This window comes from Pongo abelii, chromosome 10 (genome assembly GCF_028885655.2).
Source record: "Pongo abelii isolate AG06213 chromosome 10, NHGRI_mPonAbe1-v2.0_pri, whole genome shotgun sequence".
In the NCBI taxonomy this organism is placed as follows: Eukaryota; Metazoa; Chordata; class Mammalia; order Primates; family Hominidae; genus Pongo; species Pongo abelii.
In genome coordinates this window covers 48,489,317-48,517,171 of record NC_071995.2, presented here as the reverse complement: position 1 = coordinate 48,517,171, position 27,855 = coordinate 48,489,317, and the positions used below count along the sequence as shown (strand labels likewise).

General features: G+C 43.0%; 1 protein-coding gene across 7 annotated transcripts in view; it reads right to left on the bottom strand.

Annotated features, from left to right (window-relative positions):
• Positions 1–27,855, bottom strand: part of DIP2B (disco interacting protein 2 homolog B) — a 252,440-nt gene that overhangs the window by 11,886 nt on the left and 212,699 nt on the right. For all 7 annotated transcript variants that reach the window (XM_009247723.3, XM_009247721.3, XM_002823234.4 and 4 more), the window contains 12 exons: positions 22,808–23,009; positions 18,647–18,756; positions 18,428–18,508; positions 16,069–16,192; positions 14,154–14,275; positions 12,591–12,702; positions 9,670–9,779; positions 8,803–8,933; positions 5,916–6,084; positions 4,917–5,087; positions 3,264–3,325; positions 2,328–2,385 (listed from right to left, as the gene is read on the bottom strand). In XM_009247723.3, the coding sequence (XP_009245998.2) occupies positions 2,328–2,385; positions 3,264–3,325; positions 4,917–5,087; positions 5,916–6,084; positions 8,803–8,933; positions 9,670–9,779; positions 12,591–12,702; positions 14,154–14,275; positions 16,069–16,192; positions 18,428–18,508; positions 18,647–18,756; positions 22,808–23,009 (1,452 nt within the window). The remainder of the gene's footprint in view (positions 1–2,327; positions 2,386–3,263; positions 3,326–4,916; positions 5,088–5,915; positions 6,085–8,802; positions 8,934–9,669; positions 9,780–12,590; positions 12,703–14,153; positions 14,276–16,068; positions 16,193–18,427; positions 18,509–18,646; positions 18,757–22,807; positions 23,010–27,855) is intronic.

Below are 27,855 nucleotides of genomic sequence, written 5' to 3'. Positions count from 1 at the left end.
TCAAAGGGATGAGAAACTGCAGATCAGGACCTTAACAGTAGAATTTGTAGAATAACCTTTCCCTTTTCATGCTCTTTCTCATTCACTGGAATGATGGCAGTGAAACCCTTTAAAACAGAAAGGGCAGCAGGCAGGGACAGCCTGAGTGACTCTACTCCAGACTCCAGCTGGTGCTAGAGTTGGAGGAATGTGAAGAGTGAGAGAGGACAGCAGCAGCTTTGCAGGACAGACGGATATCCACGACCCCAGGATCTTCCTCAGGAAGGAAAAGGAAGACACATATGCTGGCTGAGGGAATGGCTCAACCATTCTAACAAAAGAAGGGCCTCTCTGGTTACCCATATTCTGCCCCCTTCGAACTCCCTTTTTATCTTGGGTTTCTAAAGTATGAGGTTACTTGAGAAGCCCTCAATAATTATCTGGGCGCAAACATCTAAAACCTCAAGGAAGAGACGAGACGGTTCCCTTAGTCCAGGGCGGGCACAGGCTAATGCTCGTGAGGTGTGCTTGGCTGCTGAGGCAAGTGAAGATGTGACAAGGCAGTAACAAAATCAGCAAAACCCCCTCCGCTCGCAGATGCAAACAGAGAGTGAGACTGGAGTAAGCGCCCCATGGGGTGATACACCACCAAGTAGGTTTGGCAGGGATTCTTTTTTTCCCTCCACAATTTTTTCACTGCCCTTCAGAATTACTAGACAGGATTCTGAGGTATCACCACTATCTCGTCAAAGGGCAGAGAAATTCCCACTTGTCTTGACAATGCATGTGGGTTTCCTATCATCCTTAGTAAATTGCTTCTCACTAAATCTCTCTTTTGACGTTTTATAGCCTCATTCTAATCTAAGAAATCTTACTCCCACAGATGTTAACTCTCAAATATCTTTTTATTTTTTTTATTTTTTTTTATTATTATACTTTAGGTTTTATGGTACATGTGCGCAATGTGCAGGTAAGTTACATATGTATACATGTGCCATGCTGGTGCGCTGCACCCACCAACTCGTCATCTAGCATTAGGTATATCTCCCAATGCTATCCCTCCCCCCTCCCCCCACCCCACAACAGTCCCCGAAGTATGATGTTCCCCTTCCTGTGTCCATGTGTTCTCATTGTTCAATTCCCACCTATGAGTGAGAATATGCGGTGTTTGGTTTTTTGTTCTTGAGATAGTTTACTGAGAATGATGATTTCCAATTTCATCCATGTCCCTACAAAGGACATGAACTCATCATTTTTTATGGCTGCATAGTATTCCATGGTGTATATGTGCCACATTTTCTTAATCCAGTCTATCATTGTTGGACATTTGGGTTGGTTCCAAGTCTTTGCTATTGTGAATAATGCCGCAATAAACATACGTGTGCATGTGTCTTTATAGCAGCATGATTTATAGTCCTTTGGGTATATACCTAGTAATGGGATGGCTGGGTCGAATGGAATTTCTAGTTCTAGATCCCTGAGGAATCGCCACACTGACTTCCACAAGGGTTGAACTAGTTTACAGTCCCACCAACAGTGTAAAAGTGTTCCTATTTCTCCACATCCTCTCCAGCACCTGTTTCCTGACTTTTTAATGATTGCCATTCTAACTGGTGTGAGATGGTAACTCTCAAATATCTTTAATCTCATCCCCATTTTTATTTTCCTTTCAACTTTAAATGCATGTGTGTCTTCCCTGACCTTAAACCACACTCCCATCTCGGCCTCTCCTAGCTTTCTCCTTGTGACGTTTGTAAGATAGAACCGGGCCGGGCACAGTGGCTCATGCCTGTAATCCCAGCACTTTGGGAGCCCGAGGCAGGTGATCACCTGAGGTCAGGAATTCAAGACCAGCCTGGCCAACATGGTGAAACCCCATCTTTACTAAAAACACAAAAATTAGCTGGGCGTGGGGGCAGGTGCCTGTAACCCCGGCTACTCAGAGGCTGAAGCAAGTTCTCCTTGAACCTGGGAGGCAGAACTTGCAGTCAGCTGAGATCGCGCCACTGCACTCTAGCCTGGGTGGCAGAGTGAGACTCCATCACGAAAAAAAAAAAAAAACATATCCACCTTTCATACAATGAGCACTGCATTTTGCTGGTCTGTCAATAAGAATAACATGTCAGTTGGATTTTTAAAAATCGATGGAAATTAAGAGAGTTCAAATTTACTATTCTTCTTATCTATGTACCCATATGAATTTGAAAGTATTAGCCAAGCTGAAATTATCTCCAGATTTCAATTAAGGCTTGCCCTGGACACTAATATATTATATGGCTTCTGGTTTCTTTAAACTGAACCACTTCTCCACACAGCCCACCTTCCCCATGGTCAACAGAACAAATTACCTTTCCAGACTCTGAGAGAAGCAAACTCTGAGGGGCGCCACGTTCCACGAGACGAACCCTGCAGAAGAACGGTATTTACTATATATAGGGCTTTTAAGAAGAGAAGTCGCCATGTTCCTGCAGCTCAGTGCTGCCTTCCCACGACCTCTAACTTGTCTCTCTTCCTCACACTACAGCGGGGTTTCTCAAACTCAGCACTACTAACATTTTGGCCAGATAATTTTTTGTTGAAAGGGGCTATCCTGTGCATTGCAGAGTGTTTACCAACACCTCTGGCCTCTGCCCACTAGATGTCAGTAGCAAGCCCCCTTTTATGACAACCCAAAATGTTTCCAAACATTGTCAAATCTCCTCTGGGGCGGCAAAATCTTCCCAGGTTTCAAACTGCTGCATGAGAGAGATGCTCCACCTATGCAGGCTAGGTCAGTGCAGTGGGGCACTCCAGATAACACATCCAGGGCAGTGGGGCTTTGGAAGAGAGGTCTTAGAGCCCTGGGCCAGTGCTCACCGTGGGACACAGCTAAAATTCCCTTCTGGGCTAAGGAGGCAGGCTTTTACCCATGGGGCTCAGATAAAGTGTTGTTTCAAAAACCCTACTCTGACTCATTTATCTTATCTGTCCTATTATTTTTAAACTCTTAGAGGAAAGAGACTATCCATTTTAGTTTAATTTATATCAAATGTCACAAAATACTTTTATATGGGCAATAACTAATATACTTTAATATTAAAGAACAGTGTAGCAACTGAGAGAATTAAAGCTTTCTTATAAATGTAAATCTCATATATTAATGATAAAAACAAATTCCTTCCCTCTTCCCATTCCCCTCCTGGAAGATATGAACAAAAGGAATGAGGGAAAATGCTGGCTCTGAGGTTCCGAATTTGTTATGCTTAGGAACTAGTAGGAAAGGAGCATTAATAAATCTGTTGTACCTGTCATGTCTTAGTGATTTCAGATCCACATACACAGTAGTCGGATCAGGCCCTGAGGTTCCCTAAAGAAAGACAAATCAATGCATTGTTTAGAATTTCGATAAACTGTATTTCACATTTTCAAACCAAGAAATAATTTAGCCATATACATGAAAAATCCACACTCTTTTCGCCTCTCCTCCCCTTGAGAGTAGGCCCCCTGCTCTCACTCTTATCACGGGTACTGTGGCAGCACTGAAACGTTTCCATGCTGAGGAGGGCTTTCATCCCTGGATTCAAAGCAGAGGTGAGACAGGTCGGCAACCCAGGGACTTGCAAAACCAATATTGGCCACAGTGACAGCAAGAGGGCTATGATGGGGCTCAAGGTTAAACCACCAAGACCCTTCTGAAAGAAGAAGGTCACAGAAGACCTGAAATAATCCACCCATGTGTGCTATCTTCTTTCACTCACTTTTGTCCATGCCTATATTTGTCTTATTATTTTTTTAAGAGACAGGGTCTCAATCTGTCACCCAGGTTGCTGGAGTGCAGCAGTACAATCACAGCTCACTGCAGCCTCAACCTCCTGGGCTCAAGCAGTCCCCTTGCCTCAGACTTCCAAGTAGCTGGGACTAAAGGCATGTACCACCAAGCCCAGCTATATTTTTTGCGGGTGGGTGGTGGGGGTAGGGGAGAGATGAGGTCTCAACTATGTTGCCCAGGCTGATCTCAAACTTCAGGGCTCAAGCAATCCTCCTGCCTTGGCCTCACAAAGTGCTGGGATTATACGCATGAACCACCACACCTGGTGCTATATTTGCCTTATTACCTATTAATACATAAAATTAGTCTCACTTCTAGTCCCTTTTCTGTTATTTACCCATCAAGAATAACATGACAAAGTTGCCATCTGGGTGGAGAAGAGAATACAAGGTTATTGTCTGAAAAGAAAAAAAAAGAAAAAAGTGGTATAGAATATAGAGACAGAAAAACAGAAGGTCAGGCCGGGCGCGGTGGCTCATGTCTGTAATCCCAGCGCTTTGGGAGGCTGAGGCGGCTGGATCACTTGAGGTCAGGAGTTTGAGACCAGCCTGGTCAACAGGGTGAAACCCTGTCTCTACTGAAAATACAAAAAATAGCTGGGCGTGGTGGTACACGCCTGTAATCCCAGCTACTCCAGAGGCTGATGTGAGAGAACCGCTTGAACCCAGGAGGTGGAGGTTGCAGTAAGCCGAGACTGCACCACTACACTCCAGTTGAGGTGACAGAGCAAGGCTCCGTCTCAAATAAAAAAAAAAAGAAAAAGGAAAAACAGGTCAGATACAAGTAAAATCCAAATAAGACTCAAATCTTTGTGACTCATCATCATGACCACATGACAACGACTCAAGTAAACACTAACACTGCGCTCACTGCCAGCACTGCTCCAAGAACTCCGAGCTGGCAGCTCAGTGATTGTGCAGAGCTGCCTGGCGAAGCACAGTACTGCTACCTTCACCTTACAGATGAGCAAAATGAGACACAAAGAAATCGAGATTAAAAAGCCCAAAGTTCCAAAGCAAGTAAGCGTGGCTGGGGCCCAAGCCCAGGCAGCCTGGCTCCAAAGCCCATGCTCTGGGATACTCCATATTCCTCTCCCGTTTGTGAGCAGACAAGATTTCATGAGGGTCACCTGTAAACATATTGCTACATTGACTCTTGATCCAAAAGTGGTGCTGACAGCCCGCGGGGACAGCCCGATGTCTTTGAAGAGCTTAGAGAAGGACTGCTGGAGTGCAACACGGGGCCTCTCCTCCGCCACCACCACACAGGTCCGGATGCAGGAGAGGTTGATCCCTCTGGTCTGCAAGACACCATTATATGGGAGCCAAGTCAGTAGGATCATAAAAGAACTGAACAGGTAAGGCCGCTGTTCCAGCTCCTTGGTCAGGAAAAGCCAAGCAATTGTGTATTCTCACCTCAGGCACACAGAGAAAAGCAGCTTTCAGAAAAGAAGAAACGGACAAGGCATCCCATTAAAATCACTATCTGCTGGTAAATTTGCTCATTCTCTAGTTCTTTCCTCTTCCTTCTAAAAATCTAAGGCTCTTCAGCAATATGTTTTTATCCCTCCTCATTTCTGTACCTTAGATGTCCCCCTATTTGATGGGACTGAGAGAAAAATTAATCTAGAACTCTGGCAATCTAATCTCGTCTCTTTTTGCATTCCAAAGATATTTTTCTATCAAAGAAAATTCAGTATTTTCTGACTTTCTCATCTGCAAGTCAGACAGATCATCATTTGACACACACATGAATGAATGAGTTACCCTTATCTTTGGGGATATTCTGAATTCCTAATATTTTGAGGTTTCAAATTCTATTAGGATAAAAAAGTATTGGAAGCCACAGTTCCCTTTTATGTTTACATAAGGTCTTTCTAGTTAGCCTCCCAACCAGTTTCCCCTTCTTGTCCACAAAGTAAGAATCATATTAAACTGTGGAAGAGTGCACTAAATTAGGAAGGTGGAAGAGATAAACTTGCCAAGGTTTACAATACACCCATTTTTAACTGAGTGACTTGAAAAAGGCAAGCAAACATGTCTGTTAGCCCCTGCTCTGGCCCTGTTACCTCCTGGCCCATTTCTTCAAAACCTTTTGGGACTAGACACCTGCTGGAGCTGCTTCTTACCTTTAGCACTTCCACTTGGTTCCCAAGACCTTTGGTGCAGAGCTCCATCACTGAATAGGAGCAGAAAGTGTCCCTTATTTTGTACTGGTTGACCGTGGCAAGCCAGAGGAAAAGGTTGTTCTCTAACTCCATAGGAGGAATTAAGACAGACTGGTGGCCTGAATAGACACTGCAGTGAAAGAGACGAGCTGGAATCATCAATTCATCCTGGACACCTGATGCTTCAGAACCCCACCAATTCCACAGATATTTACTGAGTGTAAAGGACAGTGTAGGGACATATGAGATATAAAGCTCTAAGCATCAGTCTTGTTCCTATGCAACTCGCAAAAGGAGCAACTATGAAATAAAGCAGACTGTGGTAGGTCACTTTAGTCTACGTAACATTCTTACAACTGCCCTCAAGCTAATTAACATGGTCAAGATGATACTAAACATTCTGGAAAGGTAATTCCTAATAACGAATCTTTAAAACCCTGATGGAGTAGCATTTTTTCCTCTTTCTATTCGGAAACCTTATGTGTGGACTGGATTTTATTCCTATGGTTTCTTTTAAAGATGTTTATAGACATTTTATTGATGCTTGAATATGAGATGTGAATCAAGAACACTGAGATCACAGAATAAAGAGCAGTTCATTCAAGCTCGATAAGCCAGGGTGGGGGAGTCGTAGTGCTTCACTGAGCTGCTGACACTTGAGCTGGAGCTTGAAGAATGAGTATGAATTTGGCAGTGGCCAGAAGAAGTGGGGACGGTAGTGAGGGTGTTCTAGGCAGAGGAACAACATATACAAAGGCCGATAATTACAGCATGTTTGAAGCGATCAGAAATATTAATAGTATTCAAGTGGCCAGACACGGTGGCTCACACCTGTAATCCCAGTACTTTGGGAGGCCATGATGGGAGGATCGCTGGAGCCCAGAAGTTGAAGACCAGCCTGCGTGATACAGCAAAACTCATGCCTCTACAAAAAAATTTTTTTTAACAATTAGCCAGGCGTGGTGGCACACACCTGTAGTCCCAGCTACTTGAGAGGCTGAGGTGGGAGGATCACTTGAGCCCGAGAGGCTGTAGTGAGCTGTGATTGTGCCCCACTGCACTCCAGCCTGGGTGACAGATTGAGACCCTGTCTCCTTTAAAAAAAAAAAAAAAAAAAAAGAGAGAGAGAGAAAGAAAGAAAGAAAAAAGAAAGAAAGAGAGAAAGAAAAAGAAAAAGAAAAAATAGAAAAGAAAAAGAAAAAAAGAAAAACAAAGAGTATTCAACTGAAATCATAGCATACAGGGTGCATGGAGGAGTAAGGCCAGAAGAGCTAAGGCCAAACTGTGAAAGGGCTTAACCATCCTATGAAGGAGTTTAGACTTCACCCAGCAGGCAGTCATTGCCGCTTTAAGTTGGGGCAACACTGACAAAGGGATTGGTGATACGAGCCACTGAAAGTTGAGAGACAGTTAGGAGAGGCTGCAATAGTTCAGGTGAGAGGTGATACAGGCTTGAACCCAATAGCGTATCCCAGGATAAAAAGGAAGGAATGGGGCTGGGCGTGGTGGCTCACACCTGTAATCCTAGCACTTTGGGAGGTCGAGGTAGGCGGACTGCCTGAGTCCAGGAGTTCAAGACCAGGATGGGCAACATGAAGAAACACTGTCTCTACAAAAAAATTAGCCAGGTGTGGTGGTGTGCACCTGTAGTCCCAGCTACTCAGGAGGGTGAGGTGGGAGGATCGCTTGAGCTTGGGAGGGGAGGTTGCAGTGAGCCAAGATTGCACCACTGCACTCCAGCCTGGGCAACAGAGCAAGACACTGATTTAAAAAAAAAAAGAAAAGAAAGAAAAGAAAAAGAAAAAAAAGAAAAAAAGGACAGAAAGGAAATATGGATCCTCATATCCATATTCAGTCCATCACAGGAAGAACTATCAACACAATGATTTTTTTTTTTAGAAAGAAAAAACAGGAAGGAACAGAGTTCCTATCATGTCTCATCTATAGCCACAAGGCTTAAACTCTTGGCTCATACAAAATGGCAGTGATTTTATGCCTAAATCTGTTTATAGATCAGAATCACTAGAAGCTCAGGAATCCTGTATTTAAAAATACTAGTGGTGTGGTCTCCATCTCTGGAGATGAAGGTTAATAAGTCTTGGGGAGTCCCATTAATTTTTGTTAAAAGACCCTCAGGTGATTCTTATGTACATACAGGTGTTGAACAACCAAGCCAAAGGACATACATTTGATTAGACACAAGACATAAAGATACAGAATCTGAAGACAAGACCCATGTTTCTAGTGTGGGCCCCTACGTGGATGAGCCTACCCTAACAAAGAGAGAATAGGAGGAGAATGTTGAGCTTGAGCTGCAGGCATCTGTGAAGCATTCATGATGTACACCAAGGAGGTGAAAATGCAGGTCTGAGATGAGGTTCCCTGGGGGCATGGTGAGAGGAGCTGGAATCTGTATTCTGCAAGGAGCAACCTGGCCAGGGCAAATGTGCTACTTTCCGTCCACATGCTGTCATCCCATCCCATTGTGCTCCTTCCTGCCAAGCCTAGGGGGTATGTGCTGGCTGTCAAAGCATGACATGTTTCATCCGAGAATCATCCTTCTACTTGGCTTTGCTTCTAAAGCAAGGATTACACGGTGGAGCAGAGAGCAAGTAACAGGATCACTGCCATTTTGTATGAGGAATAAAATTAACAGAAAATAACAAAGGGAATACAGACAAAACTGTTTTTAAACAAACCTCAGAGACACAGTAGATCCATAAATTCTGGAAACACTAGCATTTTACTGAAACTTTACCAAATTAAGGGAGCAAAGGGAAGGATGAGATGGCCATGGCCACAAAGTATACCCCCACACATTCTGTCTCCTTGGCTTTTCCATCCCTACCTGCAGAGACACCAGAGCGCGAAGCCAAGTCCACAGTAAGGGTCAAGGCAGATGGCGATCTGCCGAGAAGAGTACAACTCACACTGGAGCTTGATGGCTCGACACAGAGCGTTCACTGCAGAGTGGGACATCTGGAAAGTATGGAAAACGGAACAGGCTGGGACTGTTACCCCACAGGCAGCGAAACAGCTCTGACGACAGCTTTGAGGAGTTTCAATTCCCTAAACTCCTCAAAGCAATGTATAATTTTTAGTGCTTCAAAGCCTAATCTAAGTCTCCATTAAGGGAACATATTTCTGTTCATTAGTTAATAATGAATTTTTTTTTTTTTTAGACGGAGTTTTGCTCCTGTTGCCCAGGCTGCGGTGCAATGGCACGATCTCAGCTCACCATAACCTCAGCCTCCCGAGTAGCTGGGATTACAGGCACACACCACCATGCCCAGCTGATTTTCTATTTTTAGTAGAGACGGGGTTTTCCATGTTGTTCAGGCTGGTCTCGAACTCCCGACCTCAGGTGATCTGCCCGCCTTGGCCTCCCAAGGAGCTGGGATAACAGGCGTGAGCCACCGTGCCCGGCTAATACTGACTTTTATGATATCTAAATATCAGATTTCATACATATTTTAACTAAAACTCTTTTTCTTTCAGCTTCTATGCTAGGTTCAGACACTTAATAATACAAATTCCTTGTGATAACTCATTCCAGAGGAGCTAATGCCTTTATTTAAATAGAGCATTGACCCTTGATCCTCACTCTGCCTACCGGTCTCTGGTACAACCACTTGGCCTCTGCATCTATAGTTTCTGGGGTAGTGGTCATCTCTATTTTTTGGCAGACGTGGCATTTTTCCAGCATGCAACTTACCTTCACTCCTGTAAGCATGCCAGTTGTGGAGACACTAAAATCAAGATATGCCAACATCTCAGGAGTGGGCGGTTTATACAGCTGAGGTAACCTTTTCCTGGGTAAATCATCTGCCATGAAAAGAAAAAACCTGATGTCAATCTAACATGCTGGAACACGAAAATCATTGCTCTTCTGTGGCTTTGCTATGGCCAAATTTAGCTTTGCGGATTTGCTAAAGCTTAGGCTTCTCATATTTAACCAAGTAGCTCACATATGTCATTCTTAGAGGTGGGCTGGGGTTGAGGACAACACTAGACAACACAGGCAAGCAAATCTACATCAGGTAAATGTATCTGCTAGCAGCTTAGTAAGGGGAAATAGAACACAGTAGGAAGCAGACTGCTGTTCAAATGCCAGCTCTACCATCAGCTACGTGACCTTGGAGTTATTTCACCTCTTTGTGTCTGTTTTCTTTTCCTCTAAAATGAATCTCTAAAATAATACCTACCCTCATAGAACTGTTGGGAAGTTAATTCACATAAAGCCCTTTTAAAGCAACTGACTGAAGAAATGCTCAAAAAGCATTAGCTGTTATGCTGGTTTCAAGTTAAAGTTCATTATTTACACTTTAGTATGTGTTATATTAATCATGTATGGATTTAAAAGTTGGAAAGTATTTCTCTAAGTTAAATTAGCAGATTTTTTCTTTTTTTTGAGACAGAGTCTTGCTCTATTGCCCAGGTTGGAGTGCAGTGGCTCGATCTCGGGTCACTGCAACCTCCATCTGCTGGGCTCAAATGATCCTCCCACCTCAGCCTCTTGAGCAGCTGGGACTACAGGTCCATGCCACCATGCCTAGCTAATTAAATCAAAATTTTTTTTTTTGTAGAGGTGAGGTCTCACTATATTGCCCAGGCTAGTCTCCAACTCCTGAGCTCAAGTGATCCTCCTGCCTCAGCCCCTCAAAGTGCTGGCATTACAAGCATGAGCCAGTGCACCTGGCTAACCTGGCAGAATTTTAAGAATAGTAATCTATCTGGGTGCAGTGACTCAGGCCTGTAGTCCCAGCTACTTGGGAGGCTGAGACAGGAGGGTTGTGTGAACCCAGGAGTTTGAGACCAACCTGGGCAACATATCAAGATCATGTCTCTTTAAAAAAAAAAGAAAGAAAGAAAGAAAGAAAAATGGTGGCCAGGTGCGGTGGCTCACACTTGTAATCCTAGCACTCCGGGAGGCCGAGGCAGGTAGACCACTTGAGGACTGGGGTTCCAGACCAGCCTGGCCAACATGGCAAAACCCTGTCTCTACTAAAAACACAAAAATTAGCCGGGCATGGTGGTTCATGCCTGTAATCCCAGCTACTCGGGAGGCTGAGGCAGGAGAATCCCTTGAACCCAGGAGGTGGAGGTTGCAGTGAGCCGAGATCGCGCCACTGCACTCCAGCCTGGGTGACAGAGTGAGGGCCCTGTCTCCAAAAGAGAATGGTAGCCAAGAATTGGGAATTCGCTGCTTTCACTCATTTATGATACCTCCTCTGCTTCCCCCCATGTGCTTTATAAGTATGCCAAAACCAGGGATGTCAAAGATTTCCTCTGGCTCCAGCCATACCTCTTCAATGTCTCCTTTGGCTTTCTGGATCAAGAAGGATGTCTAACTCTGAGTTTTAAATCACCATATCATGGGGCACCCATTTCTGGTCAAATGAAAGACTATCACCTTTGACCTCCCTTTGTGCAGGGAAGGGTCAATCATATGACCACTCAAGTGCCTAAAGAAACCTTCCTGTTGTGATTGAGCCCATTAACCACAGACCTACCAGCATCATTAACACCAACACAATCCATTTGTGATAAATATTATATATAACTGTGCTTCTATTCTTCAGTAACAAATATTTAAAAAACCCAGTTCAGCATCTGGTACACAATAACCACAAATACATGTCATTCCTGCATTTGAATCCAGAGTTTAAAAAAAAAAAAAAAAAAAGGGTAGGGAGGACATTAATGGTTAAGAGGCTGGGAATGGAGCCAAACTGGCTGGATTTGAATTTCAGTTCTGCTGCTTATTTAACTTCCCTCAGTTTTCTAATCTGCAAAATGAGGATAAAAATAGCAACTTACAGGGTTATTGTAAGGATAAAATTATATAACACATTAAATGACTGACATAAGGGCTCAATGAAGGTTAGATGTTATCATGATTACATGCTAGGAGCTTTGTGTTACATCATTTAATCTTTACAACTCCCACTTTATAGACAGGTTAGTACGGATACTCAGAGTAGCAGATATAGCAGGACTTAAACCCTACCTGCCTGACTCCAACACCCACATTCTTCCTATACCACAGCTTTTTCAGCTATTCCCTTATCTTATCCCCTTCTTTAATACGAATACTATCTAAAAATTCTGCACTTTATGGCTTTCAAAGTATAGTATTTTCATATTATACTGCATTTCATCTTCTCAATAAATATACAAGTCAGGCAGGGGTAGGCAGTAGCTTAGGAAAGGGTAATTTCAGTCAAGATTACACAGGCAGTAGGTAATGAAGCTTGAGCCAGAACCCAAATCACCTGACTCCTAGTCCAGTATTGTTTCAACAATATCACATCTCGAACGAAAGGATCAGATATTTTACTTGGCCCTACATGTACATAGTCACATGTAGCATAAAAACCTAACCACCTTTTTATGATACCAAGAGTAACAGCAAAACACTTTTGTTTGGAGAGCTCTTAGCAGACTGTGATCTGGCTCTTTGCATCTGCTGTCAGTGTCTAGTCCTGCACAAGCTTACTGATCCTAGGTTTTGCCTCTGTCTTAGCAGGCAGAAGACATAAAGGCAGGGTAAACATGTCTGGCATGAGAATGGAGGAGATCTCAGGTATTGTGAGCTCTCAGTCCCTCCACCCTCAGAAGAAGTCTCCCTTTCACCTGTGTCAATGATGGTTGGCCAGGTTTTCACATCCACAGCTGCTGCTGCCTCTCGGGACCTCAGTAGCCTCATTAGGGTCTGACTGGTGAGAATACAGGCTGCTTTGCTGACCTAGAAAACAAATGGACAGCAATAAGCATCAGGAGGCTCAGCCCCAACACGGTACCACAGGCCCTGGCTGCTGCTAAAAGCCACTCATGTACCACACTGGACAGGACAGTTTCAAAGAACACATGTGAGACAGACGAGGTCAGTGTTACTCCCTTGCATGTTTCCTTCTGGAAATGTGTGACATTTAATTCTCTCAGAATGATGTACCTGTTCATAATACACTGTATTGTTTGTAACAGTGATTCTCAAAATATTTCAGTTATAATCTCAGTATGGATCCCACAATCCCATGATTTCATGAAGACCACAATTAAATAAAGATGTGGGTTTTGTAGTGCTCAGGAAATGAGAAGAATCAGATAACCATGTTTGAAGGAGACTGCCTCAGTCTCTAGTGAATGATGAGACTTACTATACCTAGCCCATACACTGAACCTAAGGAACCCTGATGCTGATATAAGCTCTCACAGAAACTAGGTTCTCTTGCCCAGCTATACACAGAAATGCAAAGTGACCTACTTTGCCCACGAACTGCATCAACAGCAACTCCCCTCCCTGCTTTTCTGGCCCACTTTGTAGAATATAACAAGGGCATTTTGCTGAATTACACTTTGTAATAAAATCATCTATGGTGATCATGGCTTTGATACTGTGGGCTCCATTTTTGCTGACAGAGCAGCAGTTCTCAAAGAAGCAAATGCTACATGAACTGGAATTTTGTAATCTATCAGCACTGGCCAAGGCTTCCCCTTGCTGTAAACACTAGGATCTCACGCAATACACACTTCCTTATTTTCTTTAACTTTCATATCCTATAAAAACTTCTATCGTCTCCAGAGCAAGGTCTGGACACCTTTTAATGCTATACCAAGTAAATTCACAAAAGTAACTAAAATAGAAGTGACTTGACACTGGGGATAATTCAGTTTGGCATCTAAAATCGCCCAGATAATTTTGCAGGAAAAGTATCAGACAGCACGTTTTAGACAGAAGGGAGGGGGAAACACTTTTTTTTTTTTTTTTTTTTTTTTTGAGACAGGGTCTGCTCAGGCTGGAGTGCAGTGGCGTAATCTCGGCTCACTTCTAACCTCCACCTCCCAGACTCAAGGGATCCTCCTGCTTCAGCCTCCTGAGTAGCTGGGACTACAGGCAAGTGCCACAATGCCTGGCTACCTTTTGTGTTTTTGTTGTAGAAATACTAATGGCTGCTTCACCTCTTTAATGTTCATGATAACTGCACACAATTCTGTATCTCACCAATAACCACTTTCCCCCAGTTCCTTCACTGAATAATGATGATTGCTTTGGCTGGATTAACAAAAAGGAGGTAGTTTCCAGGAGACAAATTTGAATTCCTGACTTCACAAAATTGGAAAATTAGTAAGGATCCTTAGTTGTCTGAATCTGGATTTTAGGAGATGAGGACAAGGCAAGATATAGCTGGTACTTACATCAACAATCATTCGGACAGTGGGCAGCGTGGCCGTGAGGTTCTGAGCATGTGGAGGTCTGACGGTAACAGGTATACAGCCCGCATACAGGCAGCCATAGAAGGCGGCGATTAACTCAATGCCTGCAAGACAAAGGACCCTGTCAGGAGAGTCACTGAACTGCCTAAGAGCACTGAGAAACTAAAAGGCAAATTTTCCAAAACGATTAAATCATGTGCCAGATGGGTTCTATAGACCATAATTTAACAAAGACTCTAGCAGAAGATATTGAAAGTGAAAGAAGGAAGCATATAAAACTTTAGAAAATGCAGAGAAAACAATTAACAAAAAAAGGAAGGAAATCAGCAGTAAACTCCTGAAATATTTCTGAAGAAGGCATATTGATATTACTGCTTGATATTACTCAGGAGAAATAACTGCAGAAACCAGGAATGGTTAACTAGGAAAATAAAAGAATGGAGAAAGGAGAGGTGGGGAAGCCCTGAGCTTCTTAAAAATATTTAGAAGGCTGCTCTAAAAAGAGCCATCAGACTTCTTAGATGTTGTTGGAGGGGTATGAGTTTTAGGGAGCAAAGTGTGACTCAGTCTGAGGAAGACTCTGGGCAGAGGCCTCCTCAGGAAGAGCTCAAGTCCTTCCCCGTGGCCTCTCACTGACTGACAGGTGCAAGGCCATCTCCTGGGATGCAATGGTGGTGACTGCTTTGTCACATGATCTTCTATGAAATCTCAGTATCTAGGTAAATAAGGCAGCACATGAGAATCACAAAATGAGCCAGGCATGGTGGCGCACACCTGTAATCCCAGCACTCTGGAAGGTTGGGGCAGGTGGATCACCTGAGGTCAGGAGTTTGAGACGAGCCTGGCCAACATGGTGAAACCCCATCTCTACTAAAAATACAAAAATTAGCTGGGCGTGGTGCCGTGTGTCTGTGATCCCAGCTACCCAGGAGGCTGAGGCAGGAGAATCACTGGAACCTGGGAGGCGGAGGTTGCAGTGGGTGGCAGAGCAAGGCTCCGTCTCAAAAATAAAATAAAATAAAATAAACAAACAAACAAAAAACAATCACAGAACAATATGAAGTGTGGGGGGATAACAGGCCAAAGACAGCTAGATGTATGAGTGGATTAGGTGACAGAAATAACAAAGGGAAAACTCAAATATTTCACCTAGAATTTTGAATCTTTACACCAAATTGTCACCAAATAATTCTGAACCCCTCTTACTATGAAGACGAGGTTGTTGAATTAAATCAGAACATGAAAGCAGCAATAACAGAAGAAGACCAAATCATAATATGAAAACTCACACCCCTTCAAAACTCACACCCCTTCAAAACTCACACCCCTTCAACAACATCTAAGAAGTCTGATGGCTTTTTATACATCAGCCTTCTAAATATTTTTAAAAAGCTCAGGGCTTCCTCACCTCTGCTTTCTCCATTCTTTTATTTTCCTAGTTAACCGTTCCTGGTTTCTGCAGTTATTCCTCCTGAGTAACATCAATCATAATACGAAAAATGTTCACAGAATTCACGCACAACATTTCTTTGGGGACTGGGTGAAATTGCCCCATTCCTGAACATTCATAGAAACAAAGCGTCTGTTTTGAGGGTTTCCAAAAGCCAAGTAGCTGAAGACTTCATTCATTCATTCTTTACTGAGCGCCTTTTATGTGCCAGGCACTAATAGAAATATAAGGGTGCAAAAACAGACATGGTCCCAGGAGAGCCACTGTACTGCACAATTTGGGGGGTGAGGCTTGGTTCCCACTTCGGCCTGTGTGCATGGTCTTCTAAGTGTTGGGAAGTACACTGCCTGCAAGTCACAGAGAGTGGCTCTGAGTGCCTATCCTCTTATAATTTGTAGTCAGTCTAGTATTGGAGCTTAAAGTCTAGTCTACCAATCCAATGCTTACCAGGTGGATAGAGCAACACCACATTATCTCCTGCATTTAGATGTCCCTTATCACCAAGAACAGATGCAATCCTCTCTGCTCGCTTATGAAGCTGAAGGCAGCTGGCTGTGCATACAGTGGTTCCCTTTAAACAACAGAAAGGATAAGCGGGTCAAAGCTCAGAAAGGAAATAAACAGTAATAAGCACAGCCAATTCAACATCATACCTGAAAGGCTTGTGCCTTTGTAGATTATCCTTAGCAAGTTATCAATTCTAGTGAAAATTCCCTTAGCATCAAAGACATGTGTGGGGCTGGACAGGGTGGCTCACACCTGTAACCCTAGCACTTTGGGATGATGAGGTGGGAGCACTGCTTGAGCCCAGGAGTTCAAGACAAGCCTGGGCAACACAGCAAGATCTCCTCTCCACTAAAAATAGAAAAAAAATCAGTCAGGTGTGGTGGTGGCACATGCCTGTAGTCCCAGCTACTCAAGAGACAGAAGTGGAAGGATCACTTGAGCCAATGCCTGGGCGATAGAGTGAGATTCTGTCTCAAAAAAAAAAAAAAAAAAAAAATTTACATCAAACAAAAAGACATGTATGGGATCCTTTTTCTTTCTTTTTTTGTTCTGACATGGTCTTGCTATTGCCCAAGCTGCAGCGCAGTGATGTAATCACAGCTCACTGCAGCTTGCAGCCTCAAACTCCTGGGTTCAAGCCATCCTCCTGCCTCATCCTTCCAAGAAGCTGGGATTATAGGCATGAGCCACCGTGCCTGGCTGACATTTTTAAATGAAATATGAGAACCCTAATGAATCTGTGGGCTTGAAAAGAAGCTCACTTCATGCAGAGGTGGAACAAGAAAGTCCCCAAATTTTCTGTCATAAAAGTAATGGTTCTTAAGATTTTTAACGACTTTTCAATAAGATGCACAACATATTCCTCTCATTAAGTTCTATTATTGCATAAATTCTCAACAACAAAAAAAATCAGATTCCAGGGGGATGGAGGAGATGGGTATACTTTGGATAAGTCCCCTAAGAGATCCAATAGGCACTTCCAGTCTTCCCCTGCTGGGGAGAAATACTACTATCCACATGGTCACAGACTTTGAGCCTGTGACTCAGACATCAACACAAAAATTGAGCTGACTCCCACAGAATGCATAACTTTAAAATACAATATATAGGCCGGGCACAGTGGCTCAAGCCTATAATCCTAGCACTTTGGGAGGCCAAGGCAGGTGGATCCTGAGGTCAGGAGTTCGAGACCAGCCTGACCAACATGTGAAACCCCGTCTCTAATAAAAATATAAAAATCAGCTGGGCGTGGTGGCGGGCGCCTGTAATCCCAGCTACTCGGGAGGCTGAGGCAGGAGAATCACCTGAACCCAGGAGGCAGAGGTTGCAGTGAGCTGAGATGGCACCACTGCACTCCAGCCCAGGTGACAGAGCAAGACGCCATCTCAAAAAAACACACATATATATATTTTTTCTTTATATATATTATATTTATATATTATAATGTAATATATATTATTATATTTAATATAATATATATATATATTTTTTATTTTTGAGACAGGGTCTTGCTCTGTCACCCGGGCTGGAGTGCAGTGGCGTATTCTCGGCTCACTGCAACCTCCGCCTCCCAGGTTCAAGCGATTCTCCTGCCTCGGCCTCCCGAGTAGCTGGGATTACAGGCGCCCGCCACCACGCCCAGCTGATTTTTATATTTTTAGTAGAGACAGCGTTTCACATGTTGGTCAGGCTAGTCTCGAACTCCTGACCTCAAGTGATCCACCCGCCTTGGCCTCCCAAAGTGTTGGGATTACAGGTGTGAGCCACTGTGCCCAGTCCTATATAATATTATAACGAACCATCCATCAGAAACCAGTAGTTAAATGTGCTCTTTGAGTAATTTTCAATTTGCTTTTTATCTGTTAGCAATAAATCATTTAATTATGTACCAGAAATAACTTAGGGTTTTTAAAATGCTGGTCTAAGGTCATTTTCTTCCTGGCAGAAATCAAATAATTAAAAGTCCCACTGGGTAAAAAAACTGTATGACAAAACACATTGTGAACATCTGTGTATCTATGTAATTGCATTGTTGGCTCCATTTCTCCTATCAGAACTGAATAAAGAAGACATGATTGTACCATAAGAAAAGAAAGTATTACATAGCACTCCAGGAGGTCTCATTCCAATCTTAAAGTGATTGCACAGTATACCCTCATATGACAAGGCAAGGAGAAAGCCATTAACTCCTTCTTCAGAGATGGCAACAGAAATTTTCTGATGAAAGAAAGAGATCAAGAGTGCCTAAGATGGTCCTATAGTAGTCAGCTGATTAGATATACCATTGAATTTTTAATACCTTGGCATTTAACAGCATGAAGAGTACATGGTCAGGAGTTGCCTGGGCTCGCCACTGTAGGATCTCTGCCAGAAACTGGTGCTGAAGTCATAAACCAGAAAAAGGACTCAGGGTCAGCAACTTAAAACAAGTCATATAATGCATCCCCCAGCTGCTACCTGCAGTACAAGTCCTGTCCTTGACTTGATTGTAAGAAGGCAACACTTCAGGAACACTTACCTTCCTCACCAAATCATTCTCTTCTATTTGTCCCAGATCCCTTCCAGCAGCTTGTGCTATACGTTTTCCAGCAACCAGATTCCCAACCATCACGGAAGCAGGGCCTACACCTGTAAATAAACGCAAAACCCAACTCACTGGAGGTGGCAATTCCAACTAAGTATCCAGAGCATTTCCAGACTGACCAAAACTGGTTCAAATATTCATCCAACAATACTGCCTGAACACTCTTCTAGGCACTGGGAACCCAGGAGCAAATAGGGCAAGGAGCCTGCATTCTGAAGAAGGGTGACCAAGAAATACATACACAAATAAATAAACACAAATGGTGCAAAGTACTGGGGGAAAAAAAAAACAAGAACACAGGAGGGATAGGGATTGCGGTGGAGGGAAGGAGGCAGCTATTCTAGTTTGGGATATACAGGAATTTTTCACTCTGAGGAGGTGACAGCTGGTTGCACAGGTTCCTACTAATATTTTAATCTTCTCCAATCATAATAGAACCCTAAAAGAGGGCTTCACAATAAAGAATATCTGGCCTGGAAAGAAATTTGTCATCTGCAAGGCCTGAGGGAGTTTATCTAGAATATTAAATTTGTTCAATTAAAAGTGAATAATGGCCAGGAATGGTGGCTCACGCCTGTAATCCCAGCACTTTGGGAGGGTGAGGCGGGAGGATCACAAGGTCAAGAGATGGAGACCATCCTGGCCAACATGGTGAAATCCCTTCTCTACTAAAAATACAAAAATGAGCTGGGCGTGGTGGTGCACACCTGTAGTCCCAGCTACTTGGGAGGCTGAGGCAGGAGAATCGCTTGAACCCAGGAGGTGGAGGTTGCAGTGAGCCGAAATCATGCCACTGCACCCCAGTATGGTGACAGAGCGAGACTACAACTCAAAAAAAAAAAAAAAAAGTGAATAATGACCAGGAACTGTGGCTCATGCCTATAATCACAGCACTTTGGGAGGCGGAGGCAGACAGATCACTTGAGCCGAGGAGTTCAAGACCAGCCTGGGCAACATGGCAAAACCCTGTCTCTACAAATACGAAAATATTAGCCTGGTATGGTGGTAGACATCTCTAGTCCAGGCCACTCGGGAGGCTGAGGTGGGAGGATCATTTGTGCCAGAGTTCAAAGCTGCAGGCCGGGCGCAGTGGCTCACACCTATAATCCCAGCACTTTGGGAGTCCGAGGTGGGCGGATCACGAGGTCAGGAGATCGAGACCATCCTGGCTAACACGGTGAAACCCTGTCTCTACTAAAAATACAAAAAAAATTAGCCCGGCATGGTGGCGGGCGCCTGTAGTCCCAGTTGCTTGGGAGGCTGAGGCAGGAGAATGGCGTCAACCCGGGAGGTGAAGCTTGCAGTGAGCTGAGATTGCACCACTGCACTCCAGCCTGGGCGACAGTGAGAGACTCCATCTCAAAAAAAAAAAAAAAAAGCTGCAGTGAGCTGAGATCATGCCACCACACTCCAGCCTGGGAAACAGTGTTAAGACCCTGTCTCAAAAAAAAACAAAACAAAACAAAAAAAAAACTCAGGGAAAAAAATGTCAGCAAGGTCAGGCATGGTGGCTTGCTCCTGTAATCCTACCAGTTTGGGAGCAGAGTGGGGCAGATCATTTGAGGCCAGGAGTTTGACACCAGCCTGGCCAACATGGCAAAACCCCATCTCTACTAAAAATACAAAAATTAGCTGGGCGTAGTAGCTCACACCTGTAATCCCAGGTACTCAAATGGCTGGATCTTGGGTGGCAGAGGTTGCAGTGAGCCAGATCACGCCACTGTACTCCAGCCTGGGCAACAGAGCAAACTCTGTCTCCAAAAAAAAAGCAACAATTGGTAAATCTAGGATAGGCTACATGGGTGCTCCTCACTATACTATTCGTCTAACTTTTCCATAGGTTCGACACTTCAAAATAAACGGGGGAGCCCACTCCCTCTCTAGAAAAAAGTGCTAGGTCGCTCTCTTCATGGTCATCTGCCTCATGGAACTAAGAAGATGGCAAAAAGATGATAAAACAAAGCTTATTGCCAGCTAGGTTTTAAATAGGCTGATGCTATACTGGTTTAATATTAAAAATCTTTTATTCTATCAAAATCTGTTGATCCTGAATATACTGAAACAGATGAAACAAAATCACTTAAATCATATAATCAATTTTCAAAGGGTAAATATTTGGGGAAGATGGGTAAAGGGTGTAAGGAAAATCTTTGTACCATGTGGCAACTTTTTTTGTTTTGTTTTGTTTTTTGAGACGGAGTCTCACTCAGTCGCTCAGGCTGGAGTGCAGTGGCGTAATCTCGGCTCACTGCAAGCTCCGCCTCCTGGGTTCACGCCATTCTCCTGCCTCAGCCTCCTGACATGTGGCAACTTTTTTGTGTGAAATTATTTCAAAATGGAAAGTTTAAAAAATTTAAAAATAAAACAGAAAACTCAAAAAAGATAAAGTATTCCAACTGGTGAACAGTTTTAGTCTACAAAGTGTCTACTATAATTTTAAGTAAATATGCAATATTCCTCCCTAAGAAACTTCATGACAAATTATAGATATATCATGTTGGAGGCAGCCTTTTAATACAGGCAGGGACTCAGAGTGTATTTATGTAAACTGTACATTCCGGTATTTACATTATAAAATTAATAAACGCATGACATTTTAAAAAGTGAATTTTGTAGTAGTTTAAAACAATAAAACTAATTCAGCAGCAGTTCCTTGATGTTCTTCTGTGTGCATTTCGTTGAGTCTAAGGGTCTGTGGGTCACAGAGAATGAAAGATACTGAAAGCAGTAACTCCAGGAAGCTAATTGCAGACACTGCTGTACCTGTAAATATGCCTTCTGATTTTCCAATAAAATTCTGTAAACGTCTTACGGCAAAAACTGCTAGTTATCAATTCCAGTATCCTATTCTTCTTCCTTAATAACAGAACCCCCAGTTTTTAGCTGGACACACGCCTGGAATAAAGACTATATTTTTTAGTCTGGGAGGATAATAAGAGGAAGTAATATGTGCAATTTCTAGAAAATACGTTAAAGGGAAGAGTATCCTTTCTTTACCTTTTCCTCCTACCTGCTGGCTGGGATGTAGAGGTTGGGGAGCCTAATGAGCCCTGGGGCAGTTGCTAACGATGGCTGTGGCAGATTATTTTATTTTCCCACAATCCTTCCTTTCTTTCTTGTCCTAGTTATGGCTGGATGGGATAAGTATGCTTCATGGTCTGACTTGTTTAGGACAATGAAATGTTAGGACATGTGACACAAACAGAAGCTTTAAATATGCTCGTGTGGCTTGGCTTGCTTTCTTGCTTCTGCCATCTGCCTTGAAAAAAATACGGCCCAGGTAGCTGCTGGTCCCATGATGAGGAGACACATGGAACAGCTCTGAACCTAACCTAAGCCTGGAGCCAAGTCAAGTCCAGTGGATCCCAGCCAAGCCAAGCAGATCCACATTCCATGAGTAAAAAGTAAATGCTTGCTACTTCAAGGCACTGAGTTTTAGGGTTATTTGTTCTGTAGCATATCTATGACAAGAGTTGACTGACAAAACACCAGAGCAAAAAGATGGGAAGCTAGAAGAACATGATTGAGGAGTGACTATCCTAGCCTTTGGACTATCTAGCTCTGAACTTTTTTTACCTGACAAAAATATGCTTGTTTCTTACCTGAGCTGCAATTTATGTTTTTCTGCAACTTGCAGCCAAGAGTAGTCCTAACAAACACATTCTTTCTTTCTACAATAGCTCCAAAAGCATCTCAAGGATATCTTTGCCTCCGGGCTGCCTTAACACACCTTTTCCATCTCCCCTTTCTTTTTTGTTGAGACAGGGTCTGGTTCTGTCGCCCAGATTGGAGTGCAATGGCGCAATCTCGGTTTACTGCAACCTCCCAGGCTCAAGCCATCCTCTGTCAGCCTCTGAAGTAGCTGAGACTACAGGTGTGCACCACCAGGCCTGGCTAATTTTTTCCATTTTTTTTGTAGAGACAGGATTTTACCATGTTGCCCAGGCTATTTTCGAACTCCTGGGCTCACGCGATCCTCTCCCCTTGGCCTCCCAAAGTCTTTGTAAACTAATTCTAGAGAAAGAATCACACTGAGAGAACCCAGCTTCTTGAAGTTGGAATTTTAGTGCCAGGTCTTGGAAGCCAGCATATTACCTGGTTGTTTTTGCCGGGGCTTTGGCAAGTTTGTCACACATGTATGGGGGCACATGAGGATGTTGCAAGGATGCAGTGATCCCTCCAGAAAGAGTTGTTTCGTCTGAGATATGTGGATTCCTCCTAGTGGAGTTTTTGGCAATGTATTGGCCGGCACCAGAGCAAGACAATAAACCCCCACTTGATGAATGCTATCGATCGCCTAGAAAAATACAAACAAAAATACTCAATGAGATCACTTCTATTACATTTGACATATTCCTGGTATAATCCATTATTTTACTCTACAATTTTTCTTACTCTACCCATTCTAGATCTAGAATCTGGTAGATCATTAAGATTCCATATATCTAGAGATTTAAAGATAATCATTAAGATAATACACATCTTTCAGCTGTGGCAGAGATTAAAAGAAAAGAGGTAAGATACAATCTAAATGGACAAAGGTGGATACTGACTTTCAACTCAGTATGTTCTCTTTTTAAGTTTTTATTCTTTTTAGAGACAGGGTCTCATTCTGTCAGCTGGGGTGGAATGCAATGGCACAAACCATGACAGCCCCAAATTCCAAAGCTCAAGTGATCCTCCTGCCTCAACCTCCCAAGAAGCTGGGACTACAGGGATGCACCACTGCATCTGGCTAATTTAAAATAATTTTTTTCTTTTCTTTTTTTTAATTTTAAGGTTTTTGGGGAGATGGGGTCTCACTGTGCTGCCTAGGCTGGTCTTGAACTCATGGCCTCAAGTGATGCTCCCACCTTGGCCTCCCAAAGTGCTGAGATTACTGTCATAAGCCACCATGCCCAGCCAATATGTTCTCTCTTAAGTGATAATGTCAAAAACCTAGAAATTTGTTTTGGTTATTTTAATCTTTTAGCTATCAGCCAACAAAGCCTAATTAAACAGAAGTAAGGTATTTTTATTATGAACACAACAGCAGCTCTCTAAAGAAGCCCCCACTTAAGTGATTCACCATGTTACCATGCATCTCCTCTGAAAAACATCTGGGGTGAGGCCCACGGCACACCGAGCATTGGAGGCCACAGGCTACCCTGAGCGTACCTGTGCTCACAGCCATGTAACTGCATGTCTGCTTAAAGTCAGCTGTGTTCCTACACTGTTTGACAGCTGTTCTTGTTGTTTTCACATAATGTAATTAAATATTATGTTAACTGACAAAATACAAATGCAAAAACACAGAAGGAGTTATGCTTTGGAAAGACACACTAAAAGTTAGCTCCTAAAAAACTTCTGTTCATAGGTCAGGCAAGTTAATCCTAAAAGTGAAGATATCCATTCAAGTCATTTTTCAAATACCCACATTCTGGTGCTAACTTACAGAAAATAAAACCAGGCCGGGTATGGTGGCTCACGTCTGTAATCTCAGCACTTTGGGAGGCCAAGGTGAGAAGATAGTTTGAGTTCAGGAGTTTGAGAACAGCCTGGGCAACATGGCAAAACCCCATCTCTATATTTTAATTTTTAAAAAAATTTAAAAAGAAAAATCAGAAACTGAAGACAATGTATTTTGATATAGTTTATGGAAGTAAGCTGACCTGGACTTCAGGTTGGTATATTCGTAATCACACTTCTCTACATCAAAGGAATACATACTTAGATATTTTTTTAAAATTTTATTATTATTATACTTTAAGTTTTAGGGTACATGTGCACAATGTGCAGGTTAGTTACATATGTAAACATGTGCCATGCTGGTGTGCTGCACCCACTAACTCGTCATTTAGCATTAGGTATATCTCCTAAAGCTATCCCTCCCCCCTTCCCCCACCCCACAACAGTCCCCAGAGTGTGATGTTCCCCTTCCTGTGTCCATGTGTTCTCATTGTTCAATTCCCACCTATGAGTGAGAATATGTGGTGTTTGGTTTTTTGTTCTTGTGATAGTTTACAAAGAATGATGATTTCCAATTTCATCCATGTCCCTACAAAGGACATGAACTCATCATTTTTTATGGCTGCATAGTATTCCATGGTGTATATGTGCCATATTATCTTAATCCAGTCTAACATTGTTGGACATTTGGGTTGGTTCCAGGTCTTTGCTATTGTGAATAGTGCCACAATAAACATACATGTGCATGTGTCTTTATAGCAGCATGATTTATAATCCTTTGGGTATATACCCAGTAATGGGATGGCTGGGTCAAATGGTATTTCTAGTTCTAGATCCCTGAGGAATCGCCACACTGACTTCCACAAGGGTTGAACTAGTTTACAGTCCCACCAACAGTGTAAAAGTGTTCCTATTTCTCCACATCCTCTCCAGCACCTGTTGTTTCCTGACTTTTTAATGATTGCCATTTTAACTGGTGTGAGATGGTATCTCATTGTGGTTTTGATTTGCATTTCTCTGATGGCCAGTGATGGTGAGCATTTTTTCATGTGTTTTTTGGCTGCATAAATGTCTTCTTTTGAGAAGTGTCTGTTCATGTCCTTCACCTACTTTTTGATGGGGTTGTTTTTTTTCTTGTAAATTTGTTTGAGTTCATTGTAGATTCTGGATATTAGCCCTTTGTCAGATGAGTAGGCTGCGAAAATTTTCTCCCATTTTGTAGGTTGCCTGTTCACTCTGATGGTAGTTTCTTTCGCTGTACAGAAGCTCTTTAGTTTAATTAGATCCTATTTGTCAATTTTGGCTTTTGCTGCCATTGCTTTTGGTGTTTTAGATATGAAGTCCTTGCCCATGCCTATGTCCTGAATGGTAATGCCTAGGTTTTCTTCTAGGGTTTTTATGATTTTAGGTCTAACGTTTAAGTCTTTAATCCATCTTGAATTAATTTTTGTATAAGGTGTAAGGAAGGGATCCAGTTTCAGCTTTCTACATATGGCTAGCCAGTTTTCCCAGCACCATTAGAATTTCTCATTTTTATGAAACTGATCAACTTTATTTTATTTTTTTTGAGACAGAGTCTCGCATTGTCACCCAAGCTGGAGTCTGATGGCGCGATTTCGGCTCACTGCAACCTCCGCCTCCTGGGTTCAAGCAATTCTCCTGCCTCAGCCTCCAGAGTAGCTGGGATTACAGGTGCCCGCCACCAAGCCTGGCTAATTTTTTGTATTTTTATTAGAGACAGGGTTTCACTATGTTGGCCAGGCTGGTCTCAAACTTGTGACCTCGTGATCCACCTGCCTCGGCCTCCCAAAGTGCTGGGATTACAGGTGTGAGCCAACGTGCCCAGCCCTTTTTTGTTTGTTTGTTTTTCGAGATGAAGTCTCGCTTTTTCTCCCAGGCTGAAGTACAGTGGTGCCATCTCGGGTCACCACAACCTCCACCTCCTGGGTTCAAGCAATTTTCCTGCCTCAGCCTCCCAAGTAGCTGGGATTACAGGCGTGTGCCACCACATCTGGCTAATTTTTGTATTTTTAGTAGAGATAGGGTTTTACCACATTGGCCAGGCTGGTCTTGAACTCCTGACCTCAAATGATCTGCCCGCCTCGGCCTCCCAAAGTGCTGGGATTACAGACGTAAGCCATCATGACTGGCTAAAACTGACCAACTGTTAATACTAGTTAGGAGGTTTCTACCTTATTACCCATAGGTCTTATTGAACAAGAGATACAATCTTAGAAGTAGAATGGACCCACAGTTATAAAGGTCAAACAAAAAAAGGACAAGGCTGTATGTATGTATGTATGTATGTATGTATGTATGTATGTATGTATGAATGATAGGGTCTTGCTCTGACACCCAGGCTGGAGTGCAATGGTATGACCACAGCTCACTATAACCTCAAATTGCTGGGCTCAAGTGATCCTCCCACCCCAGCCTCTCAAGTAAGTGGGACCACAGGCAGTGGCGTCCAGCTAATTTATTTATTCATTTGTTTATTCTTTGTAGAGCAAAGGGTCTCGCTCTGTTGTCCAAGGCTGGTCTTGAACTCAAGTGACCCTCAGCTTCAGCTTCCCAAATTGTTGGGACTAGAAGCGTGAGCCACCATGCGTGGCCAAGGCCTTTTATTAAAACAATTTAAGAAGCCAGGTGCAGTGACTCATGCCTGTAATCCCAGCACTTTGGGAGGCCAAGGTGGGTGGATCTCCTGAGGTCAGGAGTTTGAGACCAGCCTGGCCAGCGTGGTGAAACCCCGTTTCTCCTAAAAATACAAAAATTAGCTGGGTGTGGTGGCAGGTGCCTGTAATCCCAGCTACTTGGGAGGCTGAGGCAGGAGAATTGCTTGAACCCGGGAGGTGGAGGTTGCAGTGAGCCGAGATCGTGCCACTGTACTCCAGCCTGGGAGACAGGAGTGAAACTCCATCTTAAAAACAAAACAAACAAAAATTTAAAAGGGCAAAAGAATAAACTTGAAAATCACAATCCTCAGACTATCCTACCAATCAACAAAAATGACTGGGAAATGGAAAGTCTGGCAGAGTTCCTAAGTTTCTGGTTTTTTTTTTAGAATACACAGAAAGTTAGCAAATGTGCTACATGTAGCCTGAATTCCTCATTAAAAACGCATCTGATAAGTCATCTACTAACTGCCTTTCCTTAGAAGGTGCTGAGTTAGGTATTTAGTTTATGTTATACACAGACCTGGAATTCAACAACCTCTGGCCTTTAATCTATTAGAATACATGGTGTCATTTACTGTTCTACTATGGACTCGAATGCTCCAAGCTGATAAGTTACAAAGACTGCAAAAAGAATGGCCTGTTATCTCATGCCCAAATTGGAACCCAAATGACTTTCACAAGAGTTTGGATTAGTAAATTGGCACTGTATTTAATTCCTATAGTTGCTTTCCAGGGAAAAGTAACAAATATCTTGGGAGATGTCAGGTATACTCACTTTTCCATAATAGAAGAAAATGTGTAATTCACCAAAGGTTCTACCATTACATGCCCCAAAGTTCATTCTGAACAAAATAAGGTTTCTGGCTGAAAATATGATTGGTATGAAAAATATTCTCTTTGCAGGTCTGCCCCTTAGCCATCTTTCAGAGATCTGCCCCGTTCTACCTTCTTCATAGTCTTTCCTGAGTAGTCTATCTTCAGTATATTTTCTTTTCTGATTTTCTACTACAAATAGCC